At 50.3% G+C, this 27802-nt stretch overlaps 1 protein-coding gene across 7 annotated transcripts in view; it reads left to right on the plus strand.

Moving 5' to 3' along the window:
* PPP6R2 (protein phosphatase 6 regulatory subunit 2) overlaps positions 1-27802 on the plus strand; it is a 72496-nt gene that overhangs the window by 28301 nt on the left and 16393 nt on the right. For 5 of the 7 annotated variants that reach the window (XM_068559622.1, XM_068559621.1, XM_068559620.1 and 2 more), the window contains 8 exons: positions 4616-4858; positions 12165-12351; positions 17796-17933; positions 19138-19203; positions 21044-21156; positions 21449-21562; positions 22694-22820; positions 23699-23851. In XM_068559622.1, the coding sequence (XP_068415723.1) occupies positions 4632-4858; positions 12165-12351; positions 17796-17933; positions 19138-19203; positions 21044-21156; positions 21449-21562; positions 22694-22820; positions 23699-23851 (1125 nt within the window). In that variant the 5' untranslated portion in view covers positions 4616-4631. Of the gene's footprint in view, positions 1-4615; positions 4859-12164; positions 12352-17143; positions 17613-17795; positions 17934-19137; positions 19204-21043; positions 21157-21448; positions 21563-22693; positions 22821-23698; positions 23852-27802 lie in introns of those variants that run through there. The other 2 variants (XM_068559626.1, XM_068559625.1) reach the window with 2 other exon arrangements.

The raw sequence follows: 27802 nt of genomic DNA on the forward strand, positions 1-27802 counted from the left end.
TTTCCGTTGGATAGATTGTTTTGTTTTTGTTTTACTGCTGATTAAAATTACACATTCTAATTTTTTTGTGTGTGTGTAACCTCCCGGAACTTAAGATCTTTTGTCGTGGGTATTTCTTCTTCTCTTCTTCTTCTTTTTTTTTTTTTAATATTTATTTATTTATTTCGGCTGCACTGTGTCTTAGTTGTGGCACACGGGTGCTTCGTTGCGGCATGAGGGATCTTTAGTTGCGGTATGCTGACTTCTTAGTTGTGGCATGCGAACTCTTTTTTTTTTTTAATTTTAATAATGGTTATGTTTTTTTTTAAATTTTTGGCTGCGTTGGGTCTTTGTTTCTGTGCTTGGGCTTTTTCTAGTTGTGGTGAATGAGGGCTACTCTTTGTTGCTGCGTGGGGGCTTCTCAACTGTGGTGGCTTCTCTTGTTGCGGAGTATGGGCTCTAGGCACGCCGGCTTCAATAGTTGTGGCACGCAGGCTCAGTAGTTGTGGCTTGCGGGCTCTAGAGCACAGGCTCAGTAGTTGTGGCAAATGGGCTTAATTGCTCCACAGCATGTGGGATCTTCCCAGACCAGGTATTGAACTCACGTCCCCCGCATTGGCAGGTGGATTCTTAACCAGTGCGCCACCAGGGAAGTCCCTCAGTGTGCAGATCTGCACATATTTTATTAAATTATCCTGAAGTATTTCACGTTTTTGAATGTTGTTGTTAGCAGAAGTTAAATATTTTTTATTTACCAATTTTTATTGCTAGTATATAGAGATACAATTACTTTTTGGCTATTGACCTTGTAACTGGTAAGCTAGCTGTTCACTCTCATTAATTCTTGTAGCTCTTTTCCTTGTAGATTTCTTAGGCATTTCTGCTTACACAATCATATCATTTGTCAGTGAAGAAAATTTTACTTATTCTTTTTCAATCTGTATGTGTTTTATTTCTTTTTCTTGTCTTATAGTACTACCTGGGACCTTCGCTACAATCTTGAATATAAGTGGTTAGAGTTTCTTGTTCCAATCTTAGGAGGAAAGCATTCAGTCTTTTCACCATTAAGTGTGCTGATAGCTTTAGGTTTTTTAGTAGATGCCCTTTATCAGGTTCAGGAAGTTCCCGTCTATTCCTCATTTATTGAGAGTGTCATGAAAGTGTGTTGTATTTTTTTCAAATTACTCAAACCCAACCATATTACATGTAAATGATCTAAATATTTTAATTAAAAGGCAGAGAATAACAGACGGAATAACAAAGCAAGACCTTATCAATCAGTCTTTGCTGTTTAAAAAGAAACACTTTATTTTTTTTATTTTTATTTTTTTAAATTAAGAATAACTTTATTGAAGTATCATTGACAAATAAAAATTGTACATATTTAAGGTGTACAACCTGATGCTTTGATATATGTATACATCATGAAATAATTACCACCATTAAGCTAATTAGCATACTGTCTTGATTTTCATTCTATTTATCTGGCTATTCTTAGTCTGTATTCTTTGCTCAGGACCACTATTAGGCCTTAAAATATTTTAGCTTCACAGATGCTATTTTCTTCTCATCCTATATCTTTTCTCTACAATATCATGGCTTCATTTATTCTCTGTGGCTTCATTTATTTCTCCACCTCAAACTGTTTCCCTGAGTTTACCATGCATACATCTAATTGCCTACATGCCAGATTTTCTTAGATCTTTCAAATGAATATCAAGCTTGTGTACAAAGCCAAAGAAGTTAATGATTTTCACTGCAAATGTGTGAATGATGCCCTTTGAAATTGTGCAGTGTAATGATCTTTTAAGAGTCCTATATCTGTGAACGTCTCCAGCTACGTATGCAGTCAAGAACCAAAATTAATCCTTGACCTTTTTTCTCCCACATCCAATTAGTCATTGAGTTCTGCCCCTGTATCATATATTTCCATAGCTCTCTATACCTATTGTACATAAAATTTTAAATATTGTATAACTGATTATATATTTGCACGATTATATAATCATTACGAAACTTCCCTAGTAGGCTGAATTTTCCATGAAATCATAGACTGTATGTGTTTTGCTCACTGTTATAACCCCTATATATAATGCAGTTCTGGCTTATAATAGGTGCTAAATACATGCTTTTCAATGAATTAACAAAGCATATGAGTAAAATTAAATATTTTATAAAATATTGTCTCAAGTCTTTTTTAGAATTATGTGACTCTTTTGAGGATCATACTTTTTTTTTAAATTTTGTTTATTTTTTTATACAGCAGGTTCTTATTAGTCATCCATTTTATACACATCAGTGTATACATGTCAATCCCAATCTCCCAATTCGTCACACCACTTTAAATATAAAAATACAAATAGGTTGACAGTAAAAGGATGTTAAAGGATATAGCAAATATAAACCACAAGAATGGTATGCTGTAATAGTGTCAGACAAAGCAGACTTCAAGATACTCTATATTCACTTGAAGACACTCACCCACTCTCGCTGAAAACAGGATGCATAGAAGCCACCTCTAGCTGCCATGTCTGGCAAGTTCTTGTTTGGAAACAAAGCCTTGGCTAGGTGGGGGTCCTCCCTCTGGTTCCCCTCTTTCCCTGGATTGTATGTTATCCAAGCACATGAGTCATTCTGTAGGGCCTTAGGAGAGAGGGCACCTGATGTGTGTGTGGGGACATCCATCTTTTCCTGAAGTTACATCTAGTAATCATTATTTCTGGTCCCCCAGAGTCTGTAACTAACACCGGCATATACCCATCTGCACTCCTCACGAGAGAAATAAGGAAGATACTAGGACCTAGATGGAAACTGAGTGCAGGTCAGCTTGTGGAGTCCCTGGCGCTGCGAGTCCAAGCGGCCCCACCTCTGAGTCTGGCGGGGCAGGTGGGATTTTGTCAGCGAAGGGGCTGAGCACAGGAGTGTGCGCAGAAGGGCAAAGGCAGAGAGTGCGGTGTGTGTGGGAAGAGAGACACGGCATCCTCTGGGTCGGGGAGGCAGCGGGAAGTGCCCAGAGGACCTGGAGGCACATCGGGAGGGGCGGCCTGGTGAGCGGTGGGCATTTGGGGCCAGCACAGGCTTTAAACCACCGTGAGAGGGACGTGAAGACGTGTGTCTGCGTTTTGGGACAGTGAGTTTGACGCAGCAAAGACAAGAGGCTGTGGAGGGTGTGGCTGGACAGCTGAGGGGCCTGTGTCCGGGACTCCTGGGCAGCTGGGCTTCATGCACAGACACACTGGGGCTCACGTCACGTGGGAAGTTCTTTGCTCTTCTAAGTAAAACTATTAGGTAAGTCCCATCTACTATCACCATGATTTTGCACATAGTGATCTGTGTAACATTGAAAAGATAACCTCAAGATACAGGTGTAACTTTGTTGAAGATGCAGGCTTTATGTTTTTCATTTTGTATCCAACAGCGAAAACTTTGTTGCAAACCAACCTAGGCCCACAGACTGACATATGAGACTCACTGAGTGCTTCAGACCTTGTAGAGTCCAGGCAGAGACAGCAGGAGCACGCAGAGGGTGATGTGGGGTGCAGGGGAAGGGGTGGGTGGATCGAGAGTCCTTAGGTGGCGTGACAGGACCTAGTACTCAGTGTGTGCGTGTGAGGGAGGTGGTGGCCTCAGGGACAGCCCTGGCTCACTCAGCAAGGTGACGCAAGGAAACGAGGGGCCGAGTAGGTGGGGGCGGCAGAGGAGCAGAGGGTCGAGCAGAAGGAGCTGCCCTGAGTTTGGCTTTTGCTGAGGTTGGTCTGGGCGCTGCTCTGTGTCCCGTGAGGGATGGCCAGGCAGGCGGGGGCGGCCGCGAGAGGAGGCGTAGGAGGGACAGGGAAGCAGAGCTCGTTACACTCCCGGGTCCTGGAGGCCGGAGGCACCGACCTCACGCGGGCCACGTGCGGCAAGCCCCAGGGGGGCAGGAGGCAGAAGGAGGAGGAGCCAGGGCAGAGCCGAGGCTGCGGCTTTTACTGAGGTTTCCACGCGGAAGGCAAGGCTGGGCAGGGTGCACAGCTTCGGGTCAGCTTGCTTGTTGGATGATTTCGGCGGGCTCTAAGCTATATGGGTGGCTCCTGGTTGCCTGGCCCCTGGCCCTGGGATAATGAAGGCAGTGGAACGGAGTCCCCTGGTGTGTGTGGGCCCATGGAGGAGGAGGGCTCCGGGCGGTCAGTCTGCAGGTCACAGGAGTGCTCCTGGGAACCCTTTGCCATCTCTAGGAGTTGGCCGCCCGGGAGGGGCAGTCTCTCCTCAATCAGAATGTTTTTTAAAGATGTCAAAACATAGTATACAGAAAATTAAAAATACATACGATACAGAGACGTCTGGGGAGAGATGTCCAGTGTTTGTTGAGGAGGGGCTGGGCACTGGGAAGGAGGTTTGCGAGTCTCGCTTTCTGGGGGGAGGGGCGTCCCCCGTCTGACGTGTGGGAGACCGGCATGTGTTGGCCTCGGAGCCAAGGGGCTAGTGGTGAGAGCTCCGGGGGCCCCCCGGGAGGACAGGAGGCCGAGCTGTCCTGCCGTACGTGGGGGAGCGCCCCCTGCAGCCCAGGCCCCGTTGTGGGTGGACTTCGGGACCTGGGTGCGGGGGTTGCTGAGGCGGATTCGCACGTGGTGGCAGTGACCCTCTTGTCTGCTTGCAGCTCTGTGGCCGTCACCATGTTCTGGAAGTTTGACTTGAACACCACGTCCCACGTCGACAAGCTGCTGGATAAGGAGGACGTGACGCTGCGAGAGTTAATGGACGAAGATGACATCTTGCAGGAGTGCAAGGCCCAGAACCGGAAGCTGCTGGACTTCCTGTGCAGGCAGCAGAGCATGGAGGAGCTGGTGAGCCTCGTCACCCAGGACCCGGCCCCGGACATGGAAGAGAAGGTCCGCTTCAAGTACGTACCGTGGCTCTGAGTGGCCTGGAGCTGGGCAGTGTGCAGGGTGGCAGCGGGCAGGGCTGGAGGACGGTCAGAGCCGGGCTTTCTGACAGAATGGCTGACCGTAAACGTTTGCCCCGCCTGACGTGTGAGAAGGCCCCTCCAGTGGGCTTTGCTTTGTGATGTTGAAGATTTGGGGACCTCCTGTGTGTGATTCCTCACTCTGGGTTATAGCGAGCTGCACTGTGTTGGAGCGTTTTGGGTGAATATGTGCTGAAGAAAGGCTGAGCCCTGACAGAGGCGGATGGGTGCAGCCTCGGCCTGACTGGTGAAACAGCCAGTCCCCAGAGACAGGCGGCATCTGACTGCTCGACTGTGGGGTCTTGGGCCTGGAGGACGTATTTTGTGTCATTAGTGATCCTGAACGTTCTCAGAGTTTTTCGTAAAATGTTCCATTCAACAGGCGGCCTGGGATGTTAGGGGATGACAAAAGGGACAGGGCAAGGACTTGGGACAAGGGTTGGAGTGAGGACAGAGTGTGAACGGGTCGGGCCTTGGGTGACAGGAAGGACAGCAGAGCCGGCCTCTGGCTCTGAGGGTGCCTCTCTGGGCCCGAGCAGGCTCTGGGAAGCGGGGGAGCTGGGGCTAGTGATGCAGAGGGATTCAGGGCAGACAGGGTGCCCTCAGCTGCTCATGTGTCCCACAGGGAGTCGGCGTGTGGTGGTAAAGTCTTAGTTGGGAAACTATGGCCTGAGGTCAGATTCTGTTTTTGTGAGGCCTGCAAGCTGAGAATGGTTTTACATTTTTAAATGGTTGGAAAAAATAGAAAAATAATAATATCACATGAAAATGACAAAATTCACATTTCCTTGTCCGTCATTTTCGTTGTAAAGTCTTGTTGGACACACCCGTGACCCGTTGGCCATGACAACATAGACGTTCTAAAATATTGACCCTCTGGCCCTTTACTTTTTACAGAAAGTCATTGATGACTTAGGAGGCAAATAAAGAGGGATGGGGTGATGGGGATCAGTGCTGCGGTCGTGGTGGTCTACCGCGCCCCTCTGACAGGGAGTCAGCCTGCGCTGGAGGAGGAGAGCTCTGGAAAGAGGCGGGAGCTTGCTTGTGGAGGAGCCAGGGGCTTGGGGCCATGGTGATCAGCTGTGACAGATCAGAGGCCATCGTCCCTGAGATGTGCCTGGTCAGCGCCTCTTATCTCATCATCGCCATTAATGGGCTCCATTCCTTTCACTCTCTCACTCCCAAATGTGTCCTGTTGCTGACCCGTCGAGAGTCTCCCTGTCTGGAGGGTGTTGGCGACAGTGTGACGGGGAGAAGGGCTGGGGCAGATGTTGTGTTTCTGGGTAGAGGGGTCCCAGCGTGGCATCAGTGAGCCAGGAGAGCTTTATAGTCAGAGTTTGGGAGAGGTTAGCAGTGGGTGAGTACAAACAAAGCAAACAAGGCAGTGAGAAAACCTTTAACTCTGAGGGAAGGATGTATGTAAGTAAGCAAATAGAACAGTGTTTGCATGTTCATACAGAGGGCAACACGGGACATGGATTTAACTAGAAATTGTGGTATAATTTTATAGAGAGAGGGAAAAAGGGCAGTGGGGTGGCAGGGCAGGGTGATGTGAGATGTGAGAGCTACATCTTCATCTTCCACCATAAGAAGTCAATTTGTAATACCTAAAATTGCGAGACGAAGAAGTGTACTTGTATTTTATTTGGAAACATGGAGGTCAGTAATACAGAAAATGCCAGGAGCCTGTGGTGACTGTCTCAGGAGTGGGAAAGGAGGGGGCCGCTCTTCCTCACGAGCCCTGTCATACAGAGTCTTAAAAGCATTTGTGCGTATCACCTGTTTTTTGTTTTTGGTTTTTTAAAATATTTATTTATTTACTTGGCTGCTCTGGGTCTTAGTTGCGGCACACAGGATCTCGTTCCCTGACCAGGGATTGAACCCAGGCCCCCTGCATTGGGAGCGTGGAGTCTTAACCACTGGGCCACCGGGGAAGTCCCCGTTTCACCTGTTAGAAAAAGTAAAAAGCTTTTAAGTTAAAAAGTAATTTTAAAATTAACTTGCTTTAATTAAAAATTTATTTGCTTTTAATTAAAATTAAATCAAAACGTCCTTTTTGAGAAGAGGAATAGGCTGGATAGATGGATGAGGTAGTAGCTGAAGGGAGAAGTGGGGTCAAGATCATTTTTTAAAGAGGCCGAAGGTACAGATAGGCCCGGTTGCAGGCTTTGAGCCGTAGGTCTCTGTCGAGCCGCTCAGCTCGGCCTCGGAGCGTGCGGCAGCAGCAGGTGACACGGCGGAGAGCGCGGAGCGAGTGCCTGTGCTGCTCGGCCTCTAGATGGCCGCCCCAGGCCGCCTGGGCAGGGCGGCAGCACCTCCTCCAGCCGCCTTTGTGCCTCTGCAGCACAGCTGGTGTGGCTTCACCCTCGTGGCTGCAGGCTGGTTACGGAGAGACCCTTCCCGAGGGCAGGGAGTGCGCCCGAGCCGCACGGGTCCAGAGGAGCTGCCCTGAGTGGTTGGCTGTTCTGCTAAAGCCAGAGACTTCTCCATGCAGCTGAGACCTCTGTGGGGCAGCCCTGGGCCGGGAGCTGGCCACCTCGTCCAGCCTGAGAACCCTGCGGATGCTTCTGGCCGTTTTCGTGAGGTTCCTGTGCACCTTGCGGAGTTCTGGACCATGTGAGAAGTGAGACAGAAAAGCCAGCAGATGGATGCCGGGTTACCACTTCTGCTCCTCATGCGGTGGTGTGGGGGGGATGTTGCTCTAGCTCTGAGTGGCGGGCTTCCTCTTTCCAAATCAGAGTTAGAACTGCTCACCCAGCGGGAAGCGGTGCTGGGTCAGGGCAGGACCCCAGGAAGGACCCCACCCCCACCCCCACCGAATAACCCCGCCTGCCGCACTCAGGGGCAGAGCAGAGAGGACGGCTGAGCCCCGTTGCCCAGCTGAGCCCCTGGGGATCAGCAGGGCAGGGCCCAGAGGGAGGCGTGAAGAGGGGAGAGGGAATGAATCCCCGCCGCCAGGGTTCCTGGACTCTCCCATCCCCGCTCTGATAATTCCTGAGTCCACCTTCCGTTCTCCAGGATTTCGTCTTCCTCTTTTTTGTCTCCTTCCCCTGGCGAATACTATTCTCTGGCAGCTTCCTGAGGAGGCCTGCGTGGGTGGCAAGGTTGGGGCGCAGCCTGAGTGCATCGTTCTCCTTCCTGCTGGCTCTAAGCTCCCTCTGGTTTCCAGTCCAGACTGGACATGCATCTCCTGAAATTTTGAAGACTCCGTAGGTGTCTTCGTCGACTGAAAAAAAAAAAAAAACGCACAGCCGAAAAGCTGAGAATTATGTTTTATTTGGTGGAATTTCTAAGGACTTCAAGCCCTGGAGACAGGACTCTCAGATCGCTCTGAGGGACAGCTCTAAAGAGTGAGGGAGGGGCCAGGATATATAGGAGTTTTTGCAACAAAAGACCAGGTAGTCAGGACTTGAAAAGCTTACTGTTCATTAAAGAAAACCGGACATACTAAGTTAAGGAATTTAGCACTTTTCTGCGTATGGAAAGATGCAGGAGTCTGGGCTCGGGACTTCCCTGGTGGTGCAGTGGTTAAGAATCCTCCTGCCAATGCAGGGTACACGGGTTCGAGCCCTGGTCCGGGAAGATCCCACATGCCGTGGAACAACTAAGCCCGTGCGCCACAACTACTGAGCCTGTGCTCTAGAGCCCACGAGCCACAACTACTGAAGCCTGCGCGCCTAGAGCCCGTGCTCCGCGACAAGAGAAGCCACCGCAATGAGAAGCCCGCGCACCGCAACGAAGAGTAGTCCCCACTGTCTGCAACTAGAGAAAGCCCACGCACAGCAAAGAAGACCCAACACAGCCAAAAAAAAAAAAAAAAAAAAGAGGAGTCTGGGCTCATTGAAATCATTCCTTTGATCTGCACCTCAGCTGTCTAGGGCCAGGATCCTGTGCTTTTCCCATCCTTGAGGGTGGCTGCTGCGGCTGAGCCGCTTTCCTCTCTCCTGAGTTCCCTCAGGGCTCACGGGGCGGGGCCGGGGCCGCCGGAGAGGCTCTAGTGGCTTGATGGCTGCAGCATCCTTTGTTTACTGACAGGGCAGCAGCATTTTTCATTCACATCTTCTAGTTCCTAGTTCCAGCCCTGCTGCTGACAAGTCTGATGCCACAGGTCTGCAGCTTTCCTTAGGGGCATTTCAGGGCCTTTTCTAATCCTGTTGCTCTGGAATTTCCCAGTAATGTAACTTTATCCCCTGGGTTAAGAGAGGGGAATCTCAGAAGCAGCACCAATAATCCAGGAGAGTTTTATAGTCAAAGAGTTTGGGAGAAATTAGTAGTAAATAAGTATAAAACTAAGCAAACAAAACAAGGAGGAGGGGCTGGGAGTCTCAGTGCACCGACCTGACCCTCCACCTGCCTGGTGGACGCTGTCTCCGTCCAGGCCTCTCTGAGTGTTACAGAACGCAAGTGTGTGTGCCCGAAGCACAGTGAGGCCAAACAAACGGAAACGGCAGAGTTTGGAGCAGAGAAAGGTTTTTTATTGCAGGGCCCTGCAGGGAGAATGGGTGGTTCATGCTCAAAAACCCCAAACTCCCTGATTTCAGGGGAGAAGTTTTATAGGGAGAATTTGGGGAGAGGGCTGCGGGGTGTGTGGGTTTCTTCTCGTTGGTTGGTAGTCAGGTGACAGGGCGGAGCTCCAGGAACCTTGGGCTCAGCCCGAAGTTACTGTCCTCGTCCTGGATGGAGGCCTTAGTTCTGCCGAAGAGCTCAAAGATACCTTATGTGTGTCCCTTGAGGAGGAACCAGGACCAGCACCATTGGTGCTTGACTGCCCCTCCCTTGTTTCTTCAGCCCCTCCCTTCCCTGATTAGCAACTGTTGGAACCTGCCCTTTGGAACGTGCGGAATGTCAAGGAGGCTGAATGAAGCCTATTTCCTACAAACAAGAAATAGTGGACACAGAAAGGCTTTTGTGCCCTGGAGGGCTCCACGGGGTCCTTCTCGGCTTCATGAGCTGTGTGTCTGCTTGTCCACCCTCCTCCCCCAGGACCCTGAGACACAGACCGGCCTCGTGCACCTGGCCCGCTTCCCTGGCTGCCCACCCTCCAGGTTCATTCCGCGTAGTTTCTACCTCCCTCGTCTTTTCTTCTTTGCATTATGGCCACGGACCTCTAGGTTCCATCTGCCGTGTGTAACTGGAATGGCTATTCCCTGCATAAATTATATAAATTATTAGAGCAGTACCTGTTTTTCTGAAAAATAATTATAAAATACTAATAGAGATCTCAGTCCCTCCACCTAGATGCAACCTTGTCTAAGTACAACAGCGCCTTGTGGCTCAGCTTGCCACACACGTGCACAATTCGTGTGTGTGCGCGTGCGCACACGCAGAGACTGGATGGGAGCCTTTCCGTGTGCTCTGGAAAAGCTTCTGTGCCTTTCTCTGGGGCATGCTTCTCCCTTGTTGCTCGGCGAGTCTTGTCTTGTTGTTTGGAGTCTGGTGGACACCTCTCCGCCCGTGTCCTGTGGGACCTCGTGCCGGCCTTGGGTGCTGCCCTCTGAGCAGGCTCTCTGGCCTCTGCCCCTGTCTGCTGTGCTGGTCACCGTGGGGCACGTCCACGGTACGGAGCTGCCCCATCTCATCCTCGTCACGACCCCATGAGCTGGGCGCTGGCCACACCTCGTCTGGGCCCCTCTGTGTGGATCGGGCGTTCCCTCATACACGGCTGCCCGCTTGGCTTCAGAAGGCCCTCTTCTCTGGGTGACGGGGAGCACCCACCCCACAGCCAGGCTGAGATCCTGTCCCCTCCCCTCCACGCTGGGCCGGCCGCGCGCTCCACCAGCTGTTTCCTCTAGACTCTCAAACCCAGGCCCTAGCTGACCACAGTGACCACCTGGGGTTAGGCCCTTGCTGGGGCCGTGTGGGTGGCTACCAGAAGCCGGAGGGTCATAGTGTCTGACCTTGATCCCGGGCTTACTGTGTGCCAGGTGCTGCTGCTCTGCTTTGTACACAGCCTCGTGGGGAAGGCGGGCACTCAGACCTCCATGTTCAGATAAAGCTGCCTAGACACAGAGACGTTATGGGTAAGGAGCCTGAGGCTGCACAGCATGTCCCGTGTGGCTCGGCGCCAGGTGTGCTCCAGGGCAGCCAGCCCCACAGGATGCGCCTGCCAGGTCCCTGCCTGCTCTGGCCCTGGGCACCCTCACTTGTGTTCCCAGATGTGCTGAGTGTGGCACCAGGCATTGTCACTGTACTGCTATGGTGGGCTCTGTCCTGGATGCAGCAGGACATTGGGTAGGCCTGTCCCAGGACCACAGCAGTGACCCCATGTCTGTCAGAGGGTCAGACAGGGAGCACAGTGGTATGGGATTACACGTAATGGGATCAGGATCATTTTGTGTCTGATTTTTTTTTTTTTAATAAGTAAATAAATAAATTTATTCATTTATTTATTTATTATTTTTGGCTGCATTGGGTCTCTAGTTGCTGCGCATGGGCTTTCTTTCAGTTGTGGCGAGCGGGGACTACTCTTTGTTGCGGTGCGTGGGCTTCTCATTGCGGTGGCTTCTCTTGTTGATGAGCACGGGCTCTAGGTGCGTGGGCTTCAGTAGTTGTGGCATGTGGGCTTTAGAGCACAGGCTCAGTAGTTGTGGCGCACGGGCTTAGTTGCTCCGTGGCATGTGGGATCTTCCTGGACCAGGGCTCGAACCCATGTACCCTGCATTGGCAGGCGGACTCTTAACCACTGCACCACCAGGGAAGTCCCTGTCTGATCATTTTTATCAAGTGAATAGTACATAGTTTACATGTATTGGTATCTCTTAATAATAATTTGCCTGCATAACACTTCAGAACTGGTACTGCATTGTAAACTGCTGATGAAGCATCTCTTCGGTCTGGGAACAAGCTGGATCTGTGCTTGTTGACACGTGGGGTCAGGAAGGGCGTGGAGAGGGGAGGACGAACCTGATGGAGGTGAGAGACATGGCAGCTGAGTACGAGGGCAGAGGAGAAGGCAAAAGATCAGGAAAGGTTCCGTAGAGAATGAAAATAGAGTCAGAAAATGTGGGATGTCAGAGTTTAGGGTATGAGGAGCCAGAAAAAGGTATGATAAAAACATTGAGGTTCTAATAGTCAAAAATGCTGGTTGGTCACAGGATAATCACATTTTTATTCTGTTCCAAGGTCTAGCCATGTTTGGTTTTTGCCTGTGGATCTGCTTCCTAAGAGGCAGATTATTCAAGTAGCTTGCTGAGCGGTGGAGAAGTCTCATTCACCTCCAGTTGCTTGCACTGTGCCCCTTCAGGTACCCAAACACAGCCTGTGAGCTGCTGACGTGTGACGTGCCGCAGATCAATGACAGGCTGGGAGGGGACGAGACTTTGCTCAACCTTCTTTACGACTTCTTGAACCGTGAGCCGCCTCTCAATCCTCTCCTCGCCAGTTTTTTCAGCAAGACCATTGGCAGTCTCATTGCAAGAAGAACTGAACAGGTACTCATCCGCCAAGCCCGCGAGATGTGGGAGGGAGGCGTGGCTGATGCCATCGCATCTTGCCCTCAGCCACTGCTGTGTGACCCGTGCATCAGGCTGTGGGGGGCAGGCTTCTGACTGTCCGTGGGACACACGTGGAGCAGTGTGGGCTGCTGCTGTGGGAGCTGGGATTTGATTAAGAAAGTGGCTTCCCAAGAGAGACTTCCTCTGGCCGGCTCTGGAATAAGCAGCACTTCTGCCACCCCTGGGAGCTGCGCAGGGCCCCAAACTAGGCCAGCTCGTCCTGTCACTGACCAGTCATGGGTGTGAGATCCAGGACATGCCTGCATCATGGCAGGACATTAGGGTGTCTGCTGCTGCATCTGTGTGGGTGGCGGGTGCCTGTATGTCTAGGGCACTTATTGTTTCAAAGCAAATAAAAGGAAATGCCTAGGACTTCCCTGGCCGTCCAGCGGTTAGTATTTCGTGCTTCCACTGCAGGGGTTGTGGGTTGGATCCCTGGTTGGGGAACTAAGAATCCCACAAGCCGCGCGGTGCAGCCAAAAAAGAAAAAAAGGAAATGTCTACTAATACGTTTCTGTAAAAGCAGGGAGTAAGCTCGTTTCATTCAGCTGGAGCGTGGGCCTCCTGGAGGCCGCACTTGCTCCACGGTTGCTCCTGCCTCACATCTGCCCTGGCGTGCTTCAGCACCACACACCGTAGATGGCACAGAAGGGGCATGAGGTTTGCTGGCGCCTGTGCCTGTTACCTGCTTCAGGAGTCGGCCTTGTCAGTCTTCTTTCACCTTTATCCCTGCTCGCCATCCCCCAGGCACTATTTCAAAACAAACCCCAGACGGCATGTCATTTCTTTTGTCAATATTTCAGTGTGTATCTCTAAAATATAAGGACTTCCTTTTCTCCAGGCATTACGCCACGTGGTCGTAGCTAGGCTGTACGCGTGGTCAGCTTGAATGGCTGAAGTGAGAGTGGTTGAGCCAGTTTGCAGTCCCAGCAGCAGAGCGTGACAGTTCCTGCTCTTCCACTTCCCCTCCAGCCCTTACTAATATTATCATTTGGTTTATCTTTTCTCTTCTGATGGTGTATATAACAGCATTGTGCTTTTAGTGTGCGTCTCCCTGGTGACTAGTGAGGGTGAGAACCTTTTCATATATTCATTGGCCATTTGGATATTTTTTGTGTGAAGTCTCTTGCCTATTTTCCATCAGGCTGTCTCTTCTTTTTTCATTTGTGGGAATTCTCTCTATTTCGTGGATACAAGTCCTTTGTTGATTTTTTTTGGTGGGGGGTGGGGGGGTGGCGTGTCACGCAGCTTGCGGGATCTTAGTTCCCTGACCAGGGATTGAACCCACGCCCTCGGTAGTGAAAGCCAAGAGTCCCACCCACTGGACTGCCAGGGAATTCCCCCTTTGTTGATTTTGTGTTGCAAACATCTTTTCCCACTCTGCTTGCTGGGTTTTGTTTTGTTTTTTTACTCTCTTAATGGTAGCTTTTAATGAGCAGAGATCCTGATTTTCATATAGTCCAAGTCATAACTCTCTTTATTTCTGTTTGGTTTTTTTGTTGCTGTTGTTTTGTTAAGAAACTTCTGCCGACTTCGAAATCATAAAGATAATGCTCTTACTACTCTTCTGTGTCCTCTTTTAGAAGCTTTGTTTTGCCTTTCATATTTCTACCTACAATCCACCTGGAATTGATTCTTGTAAATGGTGTAAGATTGAAGTATTTTTTTTAATATGGTTATCCAGCTGACCCAGCACTGTATTGATAAGGCCGTTCTTTCTCAATTGCTTTACAGTGTCCCTCTTGTCATAAATCAAGCAATCATGTGTGTATATGTTTCTGTTCTACTGTCCTGTTTGTAATTATGAACACAGCACTGTTTAATTACTGTAGCTTTGTAAGTTTTGATGTTCGGTAGAATTAGTCCCTCTCACTTTGTTTTTCTTCAAGGTTGTTTTTACTGTTCTTTGCCTTTTGCATTATTTTAGGATGAGCAAATTTTAGAGTGAGTTTGTCAGTTTCCACATTCTCCCCTGTTCCCCAGAAAAACACGCTGAAATTTTGATTAGGCTTGCATTTCCTATAGATTGGGGTTGGCTAATGATGCCCCACAGGCCAAAACCAGCCTGCCCCTATTTTGTAAAAGGAACTTTACTGAAACACAGCTGCTCCCATTTGTTTACATATTATCTATGGCTGCTTTTGTGCTGTAGCAAAACGCTGAGTAGTTAGGGCTTCTTTAATTTCTCTCGGTAACCTAGTTCTTTGGGTAGCGGTCTTACATATTTTTCGTTATGTTTATCCTTAAGTAGTTGATATTTTCATGTTATTCTAAGCAGTGTCTTTTTTATTGAAAAATTTTATTGAGATAATTGTAGATTCACATGCAGTTTTATGAAATAATATAAAGCTATCTTTTGTACACTTTGCCTGGTTTCCTTCAGTGGTGACATTTTGTAAAATACTAGCAGAAGATCACAACCAGGACACTGACGTTTTACTTGTAGTCATTTGTGTGTGTATGTGTATTAAGTTCAATACAATTTATCACTTGTGTAGGTTCGTGTCTCCACCATCAGTCAAGATACTGAACGGTTCTTAAACCATAAGCATCCTTTGTGTTGCCCTTTTGTAACTACTCCCACCTTGCTCTGGCCTCTATCCCTTCACCCATCCCTAACCTCTGGCAACCACTAGTCTGTTTCATTTCAGAAATTTCGTTTTTTCAAACTGTTACTTAAATTAAATCATGTAACATATAGCCTTATGGCTTTTTTTTTCCTAGCATACATCCCTGAAGAGTCATCCAAGTTGCTGTATGTATCAGTAGTGCATTCCCTTTTATTGCAGAGTAGTGTTCCATGGTGTGGATGGAACACAGTTTGTTAAACCATTCACATGTTGAAGGACATCTGGGCCGATTCCAGTTTTTGGAAATTATCAATAAAGCTGCTGTTCTAATAATTTAAATTCTTTTTAAATTTTTTTTAAATTTTTATTTTTGACCATGCCGCATGGCATGTGGGATCTTAGTTCCCCACCAGGGATCAAACCCATGCCCCCTGCAGTGGAAGCATGGAGTCGTAACCACTGGACTGCCAGGGAATTCCTTATATTCTTTTTTTAAATCTATGTATAAGATCATACCATCTGTGATTAATGACAATTTTATTTTGTCCTTTATAAATCTTACACTTTTAGTCTCTTTTTCTTGCCTTGTTGCATTGTCTGGAACCTTTAATACATTGTTGAATTGAAGTGGTGATAGTGGGCCTCTGTTTTATTTATTGCCTCTGAGGAAAAGCTTTCACTGTTTTACAATTAAGTATGTTGTTTGTTGTGGAGTTTTTGTAGATTTTTTTTTATAAGACTATTCCTAGTCTTTTTAGTTTATAACATGAATGTTGAAATGTATGAAATGTTTTTACCGTATCTGTTGAGTTCATCATATGATTTTTCTTCTCTATTCTGTTAATAGGTAAATTCCACTGATCGGGTTTCTAATGTTAAACCAGCCTTGATTTCCTGGAATATACCCAACTTGATTGTGATATATTATGCTTTTTTTCATATTGCTTCTTTTTTTTTTTTTTTAATTTTATTTATTTATTTATTTATTTATTTATGGCTGTGTTGGGTCTTCGTTTCTGTGCGAGGGCTTTCTCTAGTTGCAGCAAGTGGGGGCCGCTCTTCATCACGGTGCGCAGGCCTCTCACTATCGCGGCCTCTCTTGTTGCGGAGCACAGGCTCCAGAGGCGCAGGCTCAGCAATTGTGGCTCACGGGCCTAGTCGCTCCGCGGCATGTGGGATCTTCCCAGACCAGGGCTCGAACCCGTGTCCCCTGCATTGGCAGGCAGATTCTCAACCGCTGCGCCACCAGGGAAGCCCCCCATATTGCTTTTTTTTAAAGAATTTTTGCATTTGTGGCCATTGGTGAGATTGGGTTATAATTTCCTTTTCTTTTTTGTGTTTTAATTTTTATTGGGGTATAATTGATTTACAATGTTGTGTTAGTTTCAAGTGTACAGCAAAGTGAATCTATTATACATATACACATATCCACTCTTTTTTAGATTCTTTTCCCTTATAGGCCATTACAGAGTATTGAGTAGAGTTCCCTGTGGTCTACAGTAGGTCCTTATATAATTTCCTTTTCTTAAAGTGCCCACATCAAGTTTTTGGAATCAAGGTTTTATGTCCTCATACAATGATAAGGGGCATATTCTCTCATTTTATGCTCCCTGGAAGAGTCCTGCATAAGATTGGGGTTATTTTTCTTTAAATGTTTGATAGAATTCACTAGTAAAGCCTTTAGAGCCTGGAGTCTTCTGTATGGGGAGGCTTTTAATTAGAGATTTTGTTTCTTTTGACGCTCTAGAACTCCAGATTTTCTCTTTCTTCTTGTCAGTTTACTTAAGTGAGTTTTTCAAAGAAATTTTTCATTTTTCCAAATTTACAGAAATTGGCATAAACTTGTTCCGGATAACCTCTTGTAATAGTGTTTATATCTGTAGGGTGTGTAGGGATGTTCCCTGGAGCCTCCTCTGCTGTTTTCAGTCTTTCTAGGAGTTTAATCACGCTTTTCAAAGAACCACCCCTCCCCCCCCACCCCACCCCACCCCACCCCACCCCCGCCTCCCCACCCCTGTTGCCTCTCTTCTCCCTCTTCCTCCTCCTTCCCCTCCTCCCCTTCACTTCTGGCATGAGTATGGTTGGGATCCCTTGCCTCTTCCGTGTCCCCATTGCCCCCAGTAGACTCCTGGGTCTGTGCAGTGGCCTGGACTCGCAGGCACCTCATCCCTGTGGCCAGCTGAGCCGAGCTTGCCGACACGTGGCCAAGAAGGCCTCTGCCTGGGCTTCTCCCACCCCTCTGCGCTCAGGCACCACACCCTGTGACTGCACACTCAGCCAGCCAGCTGCGTTGTGTCTTGTCGGCTCTGGTCACCAGCCAGCCGCACCCCTCCGCCTCTGCTTTTCTGAAACCTCAGTCCTTTCCCTTCAGCCACCTGTGGGGTCTGTCAGCTCTCCGGGTCTGTGTCCCCTGTCCGGGAGCTGTCATTGACGGCCACCCCAGGCTCAGCTCCGTCTGCACTGGTCATTTCTGCTGGGAAGACTTGAGCTGGTGCGTGTGGAGCGGTTGCTGCGCCATCTCACTCGGGTGCTGGGGCTGCATTGGTGCCCGGTCTCGGTGTGCGGCGAACTCCGCCAGCCCGGGGTCCTCTCAGGCCCCCGCCGCCTCATGGACTCGCCTGCGTTCAGGTCTCGGCCAGTCACTGCTGGGGGGCGGCGCGGGGGGGATTTCTTACAACTCCTTCCACGTCTTTCCACTGTTTCTGCTCACTGTTGTTGAAAGTGAATCTTCCCCGTGGCAGTTCTTGGGGGCAGCATCTCCTGGTGGTCAGGGTCTGCCCTGCTCACCTCTCAGGGGCTGTCTGGTTGCAGGTGATAGTGTTCTTGAGGAAGAAGGACAAGTTCATCAGCCTGGTGTTGAAGCACATCGGCACCTCGGCCCTCATGGACCTGCTGCTGCGCCTGGTCAGCTGCGTAGAGCCCGCCAGGCTCCGGCAGGAGGTCCTGCATGTGAGTGTGTGGGCCCCCTCCTCCCTGGAGCCCCTCCCCGTCTGCGTGGGTTCTGCACATTCTCCGAGTGTGGAGTAAGTGCCTGGTACAAGGAGGCTGGAGCTGGTGAAGCAGCACCGGGGTGCCCAGCACCCCAGCTTTCCACCCAGCAGGACCTTCCCCTCCGGATGAGAACCCCTCACGGGTTCTAGTCAAGGCTTGTATTTGAGACTGGGCCTGGCGTCTGCACCTTTTCTCTTTTCCTGCCTCAGTCCATTCAGTAGCAGAGAACAGAAGTAGGCTTCCTCACTTGTGCCCCACCCCCAGGGCTGCTAGGTCTCCAGTGGGCGCTGGTCCTGTGCCCGAGCACGTGCCCGAGAGGAAACAGTCGCCGAAGAGGATTCCATGCGGAGAAGTTTCGAAGACCAGAGTTGGCCTGTTGTTTGTCCTGGAGCGTGTGCCTGTGTCTGTCCTGACGGTATTCACAGCGAGAGGGGCTGTCCGCAGCTCCCTGAGGGCTTTCCCAGAAAAGGGGATGCTCAACCCAGAGAAGCCCAGGAAATCAGTGCTGGACAAACTGTTTGCTGCTGTTCGGCAGGTTTTGCTTGTAATGCAGCTCAAAACAGAATAAGTGAACCATTGGTCCTTCTTGACAGTTTTCCAGCTCCTGGAATTAGGTGACAGTGTTGTCACTCTTAGATTCAGAACTCGCTTCATTATGGAGCAGCCGTGCGCTGAGAATTAATCATCGTAGCTGATGTGGCACAGTGAGAGCAGCGCGAACGTCAGCCGTTGCCGAACGTTAGTGGGAAGCCTGCCCTGACTACGTTGGGCCCGTTTTTGGATAAGGAAGTGCGTGGAGGAGCCGGACTGACCTGGAAAGGCCCGGGTGCTGCAGGGAGCAGCTGGGCTGTGTGCTGGGAGAGCCCCGCCAGCGCGGGTGGCTCCAGGCTCCGCTTTGGAGACGTCCTGAAAATAGAGCTCGCGTGTGTTTAAGAGTCTGAACCATTAGGGCGTGTGGAAGGGGATGCCCTCCTTTGTAATCTTTGGGTCACTCCAGAATTCGGCCACTGCTTGTGCTTTCTGGGTCTGGGTGGACGCACGTGTTGGGTGAAGCATCTCTGTGCCAGAACCTGGTGCGTGGATTTCTGTTGCACTGAAGGACTTTCCTTCCACTTCGTCAGGTGTGAGCAGAGTCACTTACAGGCCTTCTTTTCCCTTTCAGTGGCTTAATGAAGAGAAGATCATCCAGAGGCTCGTGGAATTGATCCATCCGAGTCAGGATGAAGATGTGAGTATGGGGCTCGTGGACCCCACCTTTGAGCAGGGGCCCCTCGCTCCGGGCTGGCGGAGAGCGCTCTCCACTGCTGTCTGAGGGGCAAGTCCCTCCCTTCCTCAGACGCTCTTCTTCCTTTAATCAAGCACTGACTTCTAGACTTTTTTTTCCTAAAATATAGTACATACATATTATAAAAAAACAATCTGAATAGAATTGTATTAGTTATCTATGGCTGAGTAACAGATGACCCCAAAACTTAGTTGCTTATAACAGTAAGTATTTTTTATCTCAATTTTTATGGGCCAGGGGTCACGGGTCCTCTGCCCAGGGTCTCTCACAAGACTGTGGTTACCTCAGGGCTCAACGAGGGGAGGGTCCACCCCCAGGGTCACCGGTGGCTCTGCAGGACTCGGTTCCTTATTTCTTTCTTTCTTTCTTTCTTTCTTTCTTTCTTTCTTTCTTTCCTTCCTTCCTTCCTTCCTTCCTTCCTTCCTTCCTTCCTTCCTTCCTTCCTTCCTTCCTTCCTTCCTTCCTTCCTTCCTTCCTTCCTTCCTTCCTTCCTTCCTTCCTTCCTTTCTTCCTTTCTTCCTTTCTTTCTTGGCTCTGTGGCATGTGGAATCTTAGTTCCCCGACGAGGGATCGAACCCACACCCCCTACCCATGCCCCTTGCGTTGGAAACACAGAGTTAACCACTGGACGGACCACCAGGGAAGTGCCAGGACTCAGCTTCCTGAGGGCTACTGGCTGAGGCTGCCCTTGGCCCCACGCCCCCCCGGGCCTCTCCGCAGGGCGGCTCGCAGCCTGCTGCTGCCTCCTCTGGGGCAGGCACCTGGCCTGCAGGTGACAGTCCTCGCTGGCGGCATCCCGCGCCCGTGAGTGCTGGTTCCAGCCTGCGCTCGAGGAGATGGGTCTGCAGGGGCGTGCGCTCCGGAGGGAGCGAGTGGGGTGGCAGTGGGGCTCCTTCTCTCAGCCCCTGCCCGCTCCTTGCGGTATCACTGTTGAGAGTGTGGGGTATATCCCGATAGGCCTTTTCCTACACGTGACAACTGCACACGCATGGTCTCCTCAGCACTTTGGAGAACGGTGGTGCTGACTCGTGTCTGAGCCTTTGCTGCTGCCTGGCTGTGCTGTTTGGGGCTCTTTTGGCCCCCGGGCCTGGCCAGGCAGCCGGGCAAGGGTGTCTGTGCTCCACATCGGGGAAGGGAGACGCCCCTCCACCAGTGTGAACGCTGTGAGCTGACTGGCCCCTTCCCAGTCCCCGAGGCAGCTGGGAGGCCGCGGAGGCGACCTGGCTGCTTTCAGTCTTGCCTGAAACAGGCACGAAGCGCTTCCTTCCGCTCCGTTTCCCGTGGCGTGCACGCCAAGGTGCCTGTGAGGTGCTCCCTGCGCCGAGCCGGCGCCTGAGTCTCTCTCTGACCCTGTTCACCTGCTCCACAGACTTGCCCCCACGTGGTGGGCAAACGCGCCGAATCGGAGATTCTGAATTTGTGTGGGCTTAACGTTTCTCTAGAAGAGTTGAGTCCTTTATTTTCTCTGTAGCAACTGTCCTGTTTTCATGAGCTCACAGGACCCACCCTGTGTATTAATAGCCACTTGTTGTGTCAGTACCACGGGCACACTCGCGGTGTCTGTCTGAGGGTAGAGCGGTGTCTGCGTGGCGTGCTCGACCGTCGAGGCCCCGTGGGAGCTCTTGGGGCGCGGCCAGATCTGCGCCCTGTGGTGAGAGGCAGGCCAGGCGTCTCTGAGACGAACCGGCTTCGAGTCCAGCGCCTCAGTGGACCCGCCACAGGAGCCGCTCTGACCATGCGGCAGGCTGGCCCTGAAGGCAGCTCTTCGTCCCTGTCTTTTCAGAGGCAGTCCAACGCTTCTCAGACGCTCTGCGACATCGTCAGGCTGGGCAGGGAGCAGGGCAGCCAGCTGCAGGAGGCTCCAGAGCCAGACCCCCTCCTCACGGTGCTGGAGTCGTGAGTGTGGGCTGCGGCGCTGGGGGGCCTGGGCTGGGGGCCAGGGGCACCGCCACCTCCTCTGATCGTTTCTGAGGAACTTGCCCCGATCCAGAGCTAACTTGATGGGCCTCTTTCTCACGGGACGTGTCTCCTGGCAGGTTCAGAGAGCGCGGGCCCCCAGGGCAGCCGTGTCCTAAAAACCCTGGGTGCGTGGCCTGAGCCCCGAGCGGGGCCTCTCCGGGAGGCAGGGCGCTGCTCCTTCGACGGGCAGCCCCTTCCGCCAGGCAGTGACCTTGCGCGTGTCTGGCAGGCAGGGCTGCGTGGAGCAGCTGCTGAGGAACATGTTTGACGGAGCCCAGACCGAGCTCTGCCTCGTCAGCGGGACCCAGGTGTTACTGAGCTTGCTTGAGCCCAGGCGGGCGGGGTGAGTGTCTCGCGAGAGGGAGAGTGCTGCCACCTCAGTGCCACGAGGCCCAGGGGGCTGGCCGGGTGTGCTGTTTGTGTTTTTAGTGTTTCTGATGATGCAAGTAATCACGGGGATAGATTCTCCTCGTTGAAAAGATAAACTTTACGGCTGTGAAGTCCCCTTTGACCTTCGCCATCAATCACATTCCCACCTCAGCCCAAAGGCACCCCCTGTCGCCAGCTTGTGGAGTGTTTATAGACGTGTGTGCAGAACAGGCACGGCCAGTGGGCTTCCCCAAGGACTGTCCCGATGAGTACCCCGAGCACGTGTGTGTGTGTGTGTGTGTGTGTCTATATGTGTGTATGTGTGTGTGTGTATATGTATGCGTGTGTGTGTGCGCGCGCACGCACGTGTGCATGTGCGTGTGCGTGTGCACTTCTGTCTGCTCTGTCCTGTCACATGCCGTGCTGGTGGTCTGACTCCCAAGGAGGCTGCAGTTCCCTCGTGCCCTCGCTCTGGAAGGAGCTTCACTGTAGCCCCCAGCACTGATAGCCTGTGCTGTTTTTTTAAAGAAAAAGAACAACCAGGAAATAACAAGAAATTGACTTAATCTTGGTGAGATTATTAGCAGTTTCTTTCTCTCACTCTGGTACCTAATACATATTTATTAGTTTATTACCTAAAAATAGAATTATGATGTTATCATCGTTTTCTCTAGTTAGAAACCAGAATATTGCTTATTCATCTTTATGAGCCCAGGAAGGCTGGGCCCTTCCCGCAGGAAGTGGGGACTCTGGTGAGGGCCTCGCCTGCGATGCAGGGACAGCGTGACAATGCAGAAAACAGACGAGCCAGTTCATTCTCTTTGCTTTTTTATCCTTTCATGTGGCCCTTTTTATCCTTTTATGGCCAGTCCTGTGTGTTTCTCAGCCGAGGAGTGGGGCCGACAGTGAAGGTTTTCAAGGCGGGAGGAGGGAGCAGAGCTGGTTCGGGGGTGTGACGCCCACAGCCCGTCAGGGCCATCACCTGGGCACGGCCCCCACCCCCATACGGTCAGCAGCCTCCCTGGAGGCAACAAGTGGGCATGTCGGTAGGGGGTGTGGTGTGATGGGACCAGTGTCCCCGTGTCCAGCTGCCTCTGGTCCACAGGATGGAGGGCTTGCTGGACTCCTGCTCTCAGGGACTGGACAGGCTGTGTGCCGTCAGCTCCGGCGTCCTGCGTGGCATCGAGCCACGGCTGAAGGACTTCCACCAGCTTCTGCTCAGCCCGCCAAAGGTAGGTGCTCTGAGCAAAGGGGGGGCTCAGGAGACCGCGTGGGCTGGGTCGCTTACAAGGCAAGGACCCCACTCGTCGCCCAGGATGACAAGCGCACTCAGACCCCATCTGCCGAGTGTCCATCTTCTCTTTGGGGAGTTGGACGGTTCGCCACCCCCCCAGGCAACTCCTGCCTTCTGACAGGGGGGGTGTCCGAGAGCCAGAGTGCACTGGAGAACCGGACTCTTGAGTTGGGGGCACCCAGCCAAGGGGTCAAGGGGTCCCAGGGGAGACCCTTTGCTCAGCTGAGCGGCGGTGGTCACGGTGAGGAAGACCCAGTCCCTCTCCACCTCAGTGCCCCGGGCACAGCCCCTTTGCCTCTCCTGGTGCCTCTCCTTGGCATCCGCCGTGGTCTACCATACTGTTTCTTACATTTATCAGCTTGCTTGTGGTCTGCCTTCCCCGCTAGAAAGGAGGACTCATGAAGTCAGGGATTCTGGAACATTCTGCTAATGAAAAGGTAGACGCACTGTGCTCCGTGTATGGGATCACCCCATCTCACGAGGCCAGCCTTGTCATCAGTCTCCTCTGTCTTGTACGCTGAGGTCACGTCCCTTCGGCTGGCAGGCTGAGACCAGAGTGCCCTAGGCACCCAGGAGCAGCGGCCCACCCTCAGTCACTCTTGTGAGGCCTGAGGGGAGCGGTGGGGCTCTTAACCCGACTGACCCCTCGTTTCCTCCCGCAGACCGCGTTGCCTTGAGGACCCCTCCCGGCTGGGCCACGTCATGCAACAGCGGCCCTGGCCCTTTGAGCAGGGCCAGGTCAAAGGGAAGCCCACACATGGGTGGTGATCACACTGGTCGCAGGGCTCTAACTGGGCAGTCCTTTTGTGTTTGCAGAAAGCGGCGATCCTGACCACCATTGGCGTGCTGGAGGAGCCCCTGGGTAACGCCCGCCTGCACGGAGCTCGCCTCGTGGCCGCCCTGCTGCACACGCACACGCCCAGCATCAACCAGGAGCTCTGCCGGCTCAACACCATGGGCTTGCTGCTGGTGAGCGGACACCTGCCCGGCCTGGGGCCTCGGGGCTGGGCAGCCGGACCTCAGCACCCCGGTGAAGGCCTGCCCGAAGGGAGGCTCTGGTTCGGTCCTGGGACAGGCACAGTCTGTGCAAAGACTGCATCCTGCCCCCCAAGGCTTGACGCCAGGTCGCTGGTGAGGCGCACTGAGCAACGCTGGGACCCGCCTCCGCGTAGGCTCATGCAGGGCTGCCCTGGAAGCAGAGGGGGCGGGTAATATGGTCCCTCCCCTTTCTGATTTCTGCCTTAGTGGAGAACTTTGTAGCTCTTCAGCCTAAAACGCCCTAAAGAGCTGCTCCTCGTCCCCACAGTAAAGGCAGAGCCTGTGGGGAGCTCCTCTGGTGAGCATGCCCTGGGCGTCTGAGGGAGGGTCTGCAGGCAGTGACCACAGGGCGGTGCTGACAGGGAGGGGACCTCACCCAAGCTGTGCACCCGGCTGATGCATCCCCAGCCTTCTCCTCAGCCTTGCCCTTGGGCCTCTGCTCCCAGGAAGCTGAAATATCCTTAAATTTAAGTCTCAATCCCAGGAGCTGCCTTGGACCTGGGCCTGAAGGACTGCCTGCCTCAGGAGTCCTTTCAGCATTTGGAAGTCACTGGGCTCTGCTGTGACTGTAGAACCTGGATGTGGGTCAGAGGGCGACTAGGAAAGACCTCGTTTCCTTTCCTCTTCTCCGAGAAAGTTCTCTCTCTCCCACTCCCCCTTTCTGCTTTTCATTTATTGTGGCAAAATATATGTAACACGAAATACACCATTTTAATAACTTACAAGCGTCTGGTTCAACGTTCACATTGTTGTATAACCATTACCACTGTTTCCAGGACTTGCTCATCTTCTCCAGCTCTGAGCATTAAATGCTCGGTCCTCTTCCCCCCGCCAGTCCCCAGCCCGGGCACCCACCCTTCTGCTTTCTGTCTCTGTGGACCCGACTATTCCAGGGATTCCTATGTAAGGGGAATCAAACAGTGTTTGGCCTTTTCTGTCTGGCTTATTTCACTTAGTATAATGTTCATCCATGTGGTAGCATGTGTCACAATTTCTTTCCTTTTTAAGGCTGAATGATATTTCATTGTATGGATATACTACGTTTTGTTTATCCATTCATACGTTGGTGGACAGTTGGGTTGCTTCCACATTTTGGCTATTTTTAATAATGCTGCTATAAACATGGATGTACAAATATCTGTTTCAGCCCCTGCTTTCACTTCTTCTGACTACATACCTAGAAGTGGAATTGATGGGTCATATAGTAATTCTATGTTCGACTTTTTGAGGCACCCACACACTGTTTTCCCCAGTGGGTACACTGTTTTACATTCGCACCAGCAATGTATGAGGGTTCCAATTTCTTCACTAACACGTATTTTCCATTTTTTTGATAATAGCCATCCAGATGGGTCTGAGGTGGTATCTCACAGTGTTTTGATTTGCGTTTCCTTAATGATTAGTGATGCTGAGCATTTTTTCATGTGCTTTTGCTGGCCATTTGTGTATCTTCTTTGGAGAACTGTCTGTTCAAGTCCTCTGCCCATTTTTGAATTGGGTTGTTTGTTTTGTTGTTGTTGTTGAATTGAAGGAGTTCTTTGTATATTCTGGATATTAAGCGCCTAGATACATGATTTGCAAATATTTTCTCCCATTCTGTGAGTTGTCTTTTTATTCTCTTGATGGTGTCCTCTGATGCACAAAAGGTTTTCATTTTGATGAAGTCCAGTTCATCTGTTTTTTTCTTTTTTTTAATTAATTATTTTATTTATTTTTGGCTGCGTTGGGTCTTTGTTGCTGTGTGTGGGCTTTCTTTAAGTAGCAGTGAGCGGGGCCTGCTCTTCGTTGTGATGCGTGGGCTTCTCATTGCAGTGGCTTCTCTTGTTGTGGAGCACGGGCTCTAGGCGTGCAGGCTCCAGTAGTTATGACTCGTGGGCTCTAGAGCGCAGGCTCAGTAGTTGTGGCGCACAGGCTTAGTTGCTCTGCGGCATGTGGGATCTTCCTGGACCAGGGCTCAAACCCATGTCCCCTGCGTTGGCAGGCGGATTCTTAACCACTGTGCCACCAGGGAAGTCCCAAGTTTATCTGTTTTTTTTCTTTTGTTGCTTGTGCATTGGGTGTCATACCTATACCTAAGAAATCATTGCCAAATCCACTGTCATGCAGCTTTCCCCCTGTGTTTTCTTCTAAGTACTTTATAGTTTTAGCTCTTTCGGGTCTTTGGTCCATTTTGAGTTTGTATATGTATGCAGTGTAAGGTAAGGGTCCAACTTCATTCTTTTGCATGTGGATATCACAGCACCATTTGTTTTGTTTTGTTTTTTGAATGTAAGTTTCGTGCGTAGGTTATATTTCTACTTCTGTATACCCTATTGCATGCTCACCACCAAAGATTTAGTTTCCATCTGTCACCATACAGCTGATCCCCTTTACCCATTTCGTCCTCCTCTCTACCCTGCCCCTTACCACTGGTAACCACTACTCTGTATCTACATGTTTGTTTTTGTTTGGTTTGTTAATTTTGTTTGTTTTTTATTGATGAAATTATACGGTATTTGTCTTTCTCCTTCTGACCTACTTCATTTAGCATAATACTCTCTAGGTCCATCCATGTTGCTGCAAATGGCATTATATCATTCTTTTTTATGGCTGAGTGATATTCCATTGTATGTATGTACCACATCTTCTTTATTCGTTCGTCTGTTTATGGGCATTTAGGTCATTTCCATATCTTGGTTATTGTAAATAATTCTGCAGTGAACATGGAGGGGCATATATCTTTTCAAATTAGTGTTTTTGTATTCTTTGGGTAAATACTCAGGAATGGAATTGTTGGATCATATGATTGTTCTATTTTTAATTTTTTGAGGAACGTCCACACTGTGTTCCACAGGGGTTGCATCAGTTTACATTCCCACAACCAGTGCACAAGGTCCTCTCTTCTGCCCATCCTCACCAACACTTGTTATTTCTTTCAGCACCTTTTGTTGAAAACACTATCCTTTACCCACTGAATTGTCTTGGCACCCTTGTTGAAAATAAATTGACCATATGTGTGAAGATTTAGTTCTTAGGATTGTTTATCGTTAGTGGGAAAAAATGCAACAGAGTTTTGTGTGTTGATCTTGTATCCTGGAACTTCGCTGAATTTGTTTATTAACTCTAACAGTTTATGTGGAATTTGTACAATTTTCTGCATATAAGATTGTATTGGGGCTTCCCTGGTGGCGCAGTGGTTGAGAATCTGCCTGCCAATGCAGGGGACACGGGTTCGAGCCCTGGTCTGGGAAGATCCCACATGCCGCGGAGCAACTGGGCCCGTGAGCCATAATTACTGAGCCTGCGCGTCTGGAGCCTGTGCTCCGCAACAAGAGAGGCTGCGATAGTGAGAGGCCCGCGCACCGTGATGAAGAGTGGCCCCCGCTTGCCACAACTAGAGAAAGCCCTCGCACAGAAACGAAGACCCAACACAGCCATAAATAAATAAATTTTAAAAAAAATACAAACCTTTAAAAAAAAAAAAAAAAGATTATATCGTCTGTGAACAGAGATAATTTTATTTCTTCCTTTCCAATTTAGATGCCTTTTATTTTATTTTTTTGAATTTTATTTTATTTTATTATAAGCAGGTTCTTATTAGTTATCCATTTTATACACATCAGTGTATACATGTCAATCCCAATCTCCCAATTCATCCCACCACACCCCGCCCCCCACCCCCCCACCCCCGTTTCCCCCCCTTGGTGTCCATACGTTTGTTCTCTACATCTGTGTCTCTATTTCTGCCCTGCAAAGTGGTTCATCTGTACCATTTTTCTAGGTTCCACATATATGCGTTACTATACAATATTTGTTTTTCTCTTTCTGACGTACTTCACTCTGTATGACAGTCTCTAGATTCATCCATGTCTCTACAAATGACCCAGCTTCGTTCCTTTCTAT

This window comes from Eschrichtius robustus, chromosome 13 (genome assembly GCF_028021215.1).
Source record: "Eschrichtius robustus isolate mEscRob2 chromosome 13, mEscRob2.pri, whole genome shotgun sequence".
Taxonomy (NCBI): Eukaryota; Metazoa; Chordata; class Mammalia; order Artiodactyla; family Eschrichtiidae; genus Eschrichtius; species Eschrichtius robustus.